The sequence below is a fragment of the Coturnix japonica genome, unplaced genomic scaffold (genome assembly GCF_001577835.2).
Source record: "Coturnix japonica isolate 7356 unplaced genomic scaffold, Coturnix japonica 2.1 chrUnrandom520, whole genome shotgun sequence".
In the NCBI taxonomy this organism is placed as follows: domain Eukaryota; kingdom Metazoa; phylum Chordata; class Aves; order Galliformes; family Phasianidae; genus Coturnix; species Coturnix japonica.
The window spans coordinates 74,401-82,094 of record NW_015439906.1 but is presented as its reverse complement, the minus strand read 5'-3'; the positions used below and the strand labels follow the sequence as shown (position 1 = coordinate 82,094).

Genomic DNA, 7,694 nt, shown 5'->3' with positions numbered 1-7,694 from the left:
GTCCTTCTCGTAGTAGTGCTGCTGTGTCCGCAGCCACCTCCCCATATCCCCCCAGTTCCTCCCTATATAACCCCCATATCCCCCCCAGTACCCCCCCTACACAACCTCATAACCCCCATATACCCCTATAACCCCCCTATAACCCCCATTTAACCCCATTTATGACCCACCCTCAGCACATGAGCAGACCCCCCTCATCGCCCCCGTTGAGCTCCGTCCGTTCTTCCTGTCGTGGTGGGTGTATCTGAGTTTCCTGGTTCTGGTTCCGTCCGCCAGCAGAACCTCCATGTTGGGCAGGTCGCGCCAGTCGGAGCCGGGAGCCAACGGGATGTGACGCATCCGGGCGGCCACCAGGGCGCTCATGTCCTGTATGGGATACATAGGTAACCCTATAGCATCCTATAGTGCCCTATAGCATCCTATAGGCCCCCATAGGGCCCTATAGTGCCCCATAGCCCCATAGGGCCATAGCACACAGTCGGAACCAGGAGCCAACGGGATGTGACGCATCCGGGCGGCCACCAGGGCGCTCATGTCCTATATGGGATACATATGTCACCCTATAGTGCCCCATAGGGCCCTATAGCATCCTATACCATCCTATAGTGCCCCCATAGCATCCTATAGGGCCCTATAGTGCCCCATAGCACACCATAGTGCCCTATAGCCCCCTATAAGCCAACGGGATGTGACGCATCCGGGCTGCAACCAGGGCGCTCATGTCCTGTATGGGATATAGGTCACCCTATAGCAACCTATAGGGCCCTATAGGGCTCCATAGTGCCCCATAGTGCCCTATAGTGCCTCCATATCATCCCATAGGGCCCCATAGAACCCTATAGGACCCCATAGTGCCCCACTGTGACGCATCCGGGCGGCCACCAGGGCGCTCATGTCCTGTATGGGATACATATGTCACCCTATAGCGCCCTATAGGGCCCCATAGCATCCTATAGCGCCCTATAAGCCAACGGGATGTGACGCATCCGGGCGGCCACCAGGGCGCTCATGTCCTATATGGGATACATATGTCACCCTATAGCGCCCCATAGAGCCCCATAGTGCCCCATAGAACTCCATTGTGCCCCATAGAACCCTATAGCATCCTATAGGGCCCCATAGTGCCCCACTGTGACACATCCGGGCGGCCACCAGGGCGCTCATGTCCTGTATGGGATATAGGTCACCCTATAGCATCCTATAGCATCCTATAGGGCCCCATAGAACCCTATAGCATCCTATAGGGCCCCATAGCATCCAATAGGGCCCCACAGTGCCCCATTGTGACGCATCCGGGCCGCAACCAGGGCGCTCATGTCCTATATGGGATACAGGTCACCCTATAGAACCCTATAGTGCCCCATAGAACCCTATAGCATCCTATAGGGCTCCATAGAACCCCATAGTGCCCCATAGGGCCCTATAGTGCCCCATAGCCCCATAGCACACAGTCGGAGCCGGGAGCCAATGGGATGTGACGCATCCGGGCGGCCACCAGGGCGCTCATGTCCTATATGGGATATAGGTCACCCTATAGAACCCCATAGCGCCCCATAGAACTCCATTGTGCCCCATAGAACCCTATAGGACCCCATAGCGCCCCACTGTGACGCATCCGGGCGGCAACCAGGGCGCTCATGTCCTGTATGGGATACAGGTCACCCTATAGCATCCTATAGGGCCCCATAGAACCCTATAGGGCCCTATAGTGCCCCATAGAACCCTATAGCATCCTATAGGGCCCCATAGTGCCCCATAGCCCCGTAGGGCCATAGCACACAGTCGGAGCCAGGAGCCAACGGGATGTGACGCATCCGGGCGGCCACCAGGGCGCTCATGTCCTGTATGGGATATACAGGTAACCCTATAGAACCCTATAGCATCCTATAGGGCCCCATAGAACCCTATAGCATCCTATAGCATCCTATAGTGCCCCCATAGCATCCTATAGGGCCCCATAGCACCAGACCCAACGGGATGTGACGCATCCGGGCGGCCAACAGGGCGCTCATGTCCTATATGGGATATAGGTCACCCTATAGCAACCTATAGGGCCCTATAGAACCCTATAGTGCCCTATAGGGCCCTATAGTGCCCCACAGAACCCCATAGGGCCCCATAGCATCCTATAGGACCCCATAGCGCCCCATTGTGACGCATCCGGGCAGCCACCAGGGCGCTCATGTCCTATATGGGATATAGGTCACCCTATAGAACCCTATAGTGCCCCATAGAACCCTATAGTGCCCTATAGGGCCCTATAGTGCCCTATAGCACCAGACACAACGGGATGTGACGCATCCGGGCGGCCACCAGGGCGCTCATGTCCTATATGGGATACATATGTCACCCTATAGCGCCCTATAGGGCCCCATAGAACCCTATAGCATCCTATAGCATCCTATAGTGCCCCCATAGCATCCTATAGGGCCCCATAGCACCAGACCCAATGGGATGTGACGCATCCGGGCGGCCACCAGGGCGCTCATGTCCTATATGGGATACATATGTCACCCTATAGAACCCTATAGTGCCCTATAGCATCCTATAGGGCCCCATAGCATCCTATAGGGCCCCATAGCCCCATAGCACCCAGTCGGAGCCGGGAGCCAACGGGATGTGACGCATCCGGGCAGCCACCAGGGCGCTCATGTCCTATATGGGATACAGGTAACCCTATAGAACCCCATAGCGCCCCATAGAACTCCATAGCACCCCATAGCATCCTATAGGGCCCCACAGCCCCATAGCACACAGTCAGAACTGGGAGCCAATGGGATGTGACACATCCGGGCCGCAACCAGGGCGCTCATGTCCTATATGGGATACACAGGTCACCCTATAGCATCCTATAGAACCCTATAGTGCCCCATAGTACCCCATAGGGCCCCATAGTGCCCCATAGTGCCGCATAGTACCCTATAGTGCCCCATAGCGCCCCACTGTGACGCATCCAGGCCGCAACCAGGGCGCTCATGTCCTATATGAGATACACAGGTAACCCCATAGCGCCCCATAGAACCCTATAGCATCCTATAGGGCCCCACAGCACACCATAGTGCCCTATAGCGCCCTATAAGCCAACAGGATGTGACGCATCCGGGCAGCAACCAGGGCGCTCATGTCCTGTATGAGATACACAGGTAACCCTATAGAACCCCATAGCACCCCATAGCACATATATGGGGTGGGCCCCACGTCACCCCATAGCACAGATATGGGGTGGGCCCTATATCACCCCAAGTCACCCCATAGCACGGATATGGGGTAGGCTCCATGTCACCCCATAGCATCAGACCCCCGTGTCACCCCATAGAACGAGACCCCCATGTCACCCCATAGCACGGATATGGGGTGGGCCCCACATCACCCCATAGCATGAGACCCCCATGTCACCCCATAGCACGGATATGGGGTGGGCCCTATTTCACCCCATAGCACTGATATGGGGTGGGCCCTATGTCACCCCATAGCACGAGACCCCCATGTCACCCCATAGCATGAGACCCCCATGTCACCCCATAGCACGNATAGCACTGATATGGGGTGGGCCCTATGTCACCCCATAGCACGAGACCCCCATGTCACCCCATAGCATGAGACCCCCATGTCACCCCATAGCACGGATATGGGGTGGGCCCCACGTCACCCCATAGCACTGATATGGGGTGGGCCCCACGTCACCCCATAGCACTGATATGGGGTGGGCCCTGTGTCACCCCATAGCACGAGACCCCCATGTCACCCCATACCATGAGACCCCCATGTCACCCCATAGCACGGATATGGGGTGGGCCCCACGTCACCCTATAGCACTGATATGGGGTGGGCCCTATGTCACCCCATAGCACGAGACCCCCATGTCACCCCATAGCATGAGACCCCCATGTCACCCCATAGCACGAGATATGGTGTGGGCCCACAAATCACCTCATAGCACGGGCTATGAGCGGCGATACTTACAGATGTGGTCCCTGAGGATGGGACTGTAATGCGACCCACGGAATCTGGGCCCTAAATGGACAACCAGGACTGCGGTTCCCCATTGTAGGAAATCTCGAGGGCTGACGCCCCATTGCGGATCTCGGGGAGGTCCCGACCATCGTGTCCCGACAAAACCGTGATGTGCGTGAACGGACCCGAATACAGTCCTGCGGTAATGGGGCGAGAGCTGGATATGATTGGGAATGAATGGGATGGCAATGGATTGGGACTTGGATACTTGAATGGACCGAATACGTCTGGGTATGGGGCAGAATGGGATTTGGAATGGGATTGAATGAGACCCGAATACGTCCTGGGTATGGGACAGTGGATGGTAATGGACGGACGAATGGCACCCCGGATACGTCCTGCGAGTAGCGTGAGGAGAATGGATTGTAATGGGATTGGAATCGCGGATTAGGATTGGATTGGGCACAGAGATTGGGATTGAATAGGCGAATGGGATTGGGGGTGCGGAATGTGGGATTGAATTGGATGGGATTGAAATGGACCCAAATACGTCCTGGGTATGGGGAGATTGGGATTGAATGGGCATGAATTGGGACTAGAATGCGATTGGATGGGATAGGGATTGAAATGGAACCGAAATACGTCTGGAATATGGGGGAACAGTGTGGGATTGAGATGGGATTGCAATGGGAATGAATGGACCCGAATGACCGTCCTGGTTATGAGGGACAGTGGATTGAAATGGGATTGAAATGGATTACGTCCTGGGTATGGGACAGTGGGATTGAATGGGATTGGGATTGGGGTGGGATTGGGATTGAATGGGATTGAATGGGATTGAATGGGATTGGGATTGGGATTGGGATTGAATTGAGACCCGAATACGTCCTGGTATGGGGACAGTGGGATTTGAATGGGATGAATGGAACCGATACGTCTGGGTATGGGGACAGTGGGATTGAATAGGATTGAATGGGATTGAATGGGATTGAATGGGATTGGGATTGGGATTGGGATTGGGGATTGAATGGACCCGAATACGTCTGGTAAATGAGGGAGAATGATTGAATGGGATTGAAAATGGGATTGAATGGACCCGAATACGTCCTGGGTATGGGGACAGTGGGATTGAATGGGATTGAATGGGATTGGGATGGGATTGGGATTGAATGGGGTTGGGATTGGGATTGGATTGGGATTGGGGTTGGGATTGAATGGGATTGGGATTGAATGGACCCGAATACGTCTGGGTATGGGGACATGGGATTGAATGGGATGAATGGACCGGATACGTCTCTGGGTATGGGACATGGGATTAGAATAGGAGTGATGGGATTGAATGGGATTGAATGGGATTGGGATTGGGATTGGGGATTTGGGATTTGAATGGACCGAATACGTCCTGGGTATGGGAGAAATGGATGAATGGATTGAATGGGAATTGATGGACCCGAATACGTCCTGGGATGGGACAGGGGATTGAATGGGATTGAAATGGGATTGGGGATGGGATTGGGGATTGAATGGGTTGATTTGGATTGGCTTGGGAATTGGGTTGGATTTGAAATGGGAGTTGGATTGAATGGACCCGAAGACGTCTGGGTATGGGGCCATGTGGGATTGAAAATGGGATTGAAATGGAACGAATACGTCTGAATATGGGGACATGTGGATTGGGATTGGGATTGAATGGGATTGGGATTGGGGTGGATTGGGATTGGGGTGGGATTGAATGGGGATGGGACTGAATGGACCCGACGTATGTTCTGGTATGGGGACAGTGGATTGAATGGGATTGGGATGGATTAGGATTGGGTATAGATTGGGATTGAATGGATCATTGGGATTGGATTTGGGATGGGATGGGATGGGATTGGGATTGAATGGGATTGGGAAATTGAATGACCCGAATACGTCCTGGATATATGGACGTGGGATTGGGATTGGGATTGGATTAGGGATGGGATTGGATTGGAATTGGATTGGGGGATTGGGATTGGGATTGGGATTGGGTTGGGATTGGATTGAATGGACCCGGAATACGTCTGGATATGGGGGACAGTGGGATTGCATGGGGTTGGGAAATTAGGATTGGATTGGATTGGATGAATGGGGTTTGGGTATTGAATGGACCCCGAATAACGTCTGGATATGGGACAGTGGGATTTGATTGGGATTGAATGGTATTGGATTGAATGGGATGGGATTGATGGGCCCGGATATGTTCCTGGTATATGGGGACTAGTGGGATTGAAATGGGATTGGGATTAGGATTGGAATTTGGGAGTTGAATGGATGGGATTGAATGGGATTTGAATGGGATTGGGATTGGGGTGTGATTGGGGTATTGAATGGGATTGATTGAAACGGACCCGAGATACTCCTGGATATTGGGACAGTGGGATTGGGCTTGGGATGAATGGGAATTGGGATTGAATGGACCCAAATACGTCCTGGATATGGGGACAGTGGATTGGATGGCTTGAATGGACCGGAATTACGTCTGGGTATGGGGGACATGGGATTGAATGGGACTGAATGGTGACCGAATACGGTCTGGTATGGGGAGAGTGGATTGGAATGGGATTGAATGGGATTTGAATGGACCCGAATACGTCCGGTCTGGGGAGAGTGGGATTGGAATGGGATTGGAACGGGACCCCGAAATACGTCCTGGGTATGGGAACAGTGGATTTGAAGAGGATTGAATGACCCAGATGTATGTCTGGGTATGGGCAGTGGGAATTGAATGGGATTTGGAATGGGATTGAATGGGATTGGGATTGGGATTGGGGTTGAATGGGGTTGGGATTGGGATTGAATGGACCCGAATACGTCCTGGATATAAGGGAGAGTAGGATTGGGATTGGGATTAGGATTGGGATTGAATGGGATTGGATTGGGAATTAGGATTGGGTGGAATTGGGATTAGGATTAGAAGGATTGGATTGGGATTGGTGCGGCGAGTGACTTGGGATGTTGACAGGTGGGAGTTGGGATTGGGATTGGATTGGGAATGTCTGGGGTATTGGTGATTTTGGGGATTTGGGATGGAATTGCAGGACACTCTCGGCATCTGGGATGTGTGATTTGAATTGGGATGGGATTGGGATTTTGGGATGGGATTGGGATTGGGATTGGATTGGGATTGGGATGTGGAATGGACCGAATACGGTCCTTTGGTATGGGGGTAGGTACGTGGGGTGGATTGAGATGGGATTTGAATGGATTTGAATGGTGGATTGTAATGGGATTTGTTGATGGACCTGAATTACGTCCTGATATGCGGGGAGGAGTTGGATGGGATTGAATGGGAGTTATGGGATAATTGGATTGAACTGGGTGGGATTAGGAATTTGGGATTGGATTTGTGGGATTGAATGGGAATTGGGAATTGGGTGTGTGGGACTTGGGATTGGAGTGATTGGGATTGGAATGGTGACCCTGAGATTGACGTCCTGGAGTATGGTGGGGACTAGTTGGTGTATTTAGGATTGGGACTGGGATTGAGATGGTTATGTGGGAGTGGGATTGGGATTGAATTGGACCCAAATGGAATAGTGCCTGGAGTATTGGGACAGTGGGGATGGATTGAATGGATTGGGATTGTATTGGGATGAGGATTGAATGGGATTGAAGACCGAATACGTCCTGGGTATGGGTGACAGTGGGTATTGAAATGGGATTGAATGTGTGATTGAATGGATATTGAATGGACCCGAAATACGTCGCTGGGTATG

At 52.7% G+C, this 7,694-nt stretch overlaps 1 protein-coding gene across 1 annotated transcript in view; it reads right to left on the bottom strand.

Annotated features, from left to right (window-relative positions):
• Positions 1–4,005, bottom strand: part of LOC107307248 (DNA (cytosine-5)-methyltransferase 1-like) — a 7,046-nt gene extending 3,041 nt beyond the window's left edge. The window contains exons 1-2 of the mRNA XM_015850740.1: positions 3,961–4,005; positions 171–368 (exon numbers count right to left, since the gene is read on the bottom strand). Coding sequence (XP_015706226.1) covers positions 171–363 — 193 coding nt within the window. The 5' untranslated portion in view covers positions 364–368; positions 3,961–4,005. The remainder of the gene's footprint in view (positions 1–170; positions 369–3,960) is intronic.
• Positions 4,006–7,694: the final 3,689 nt, after the last annotated feature.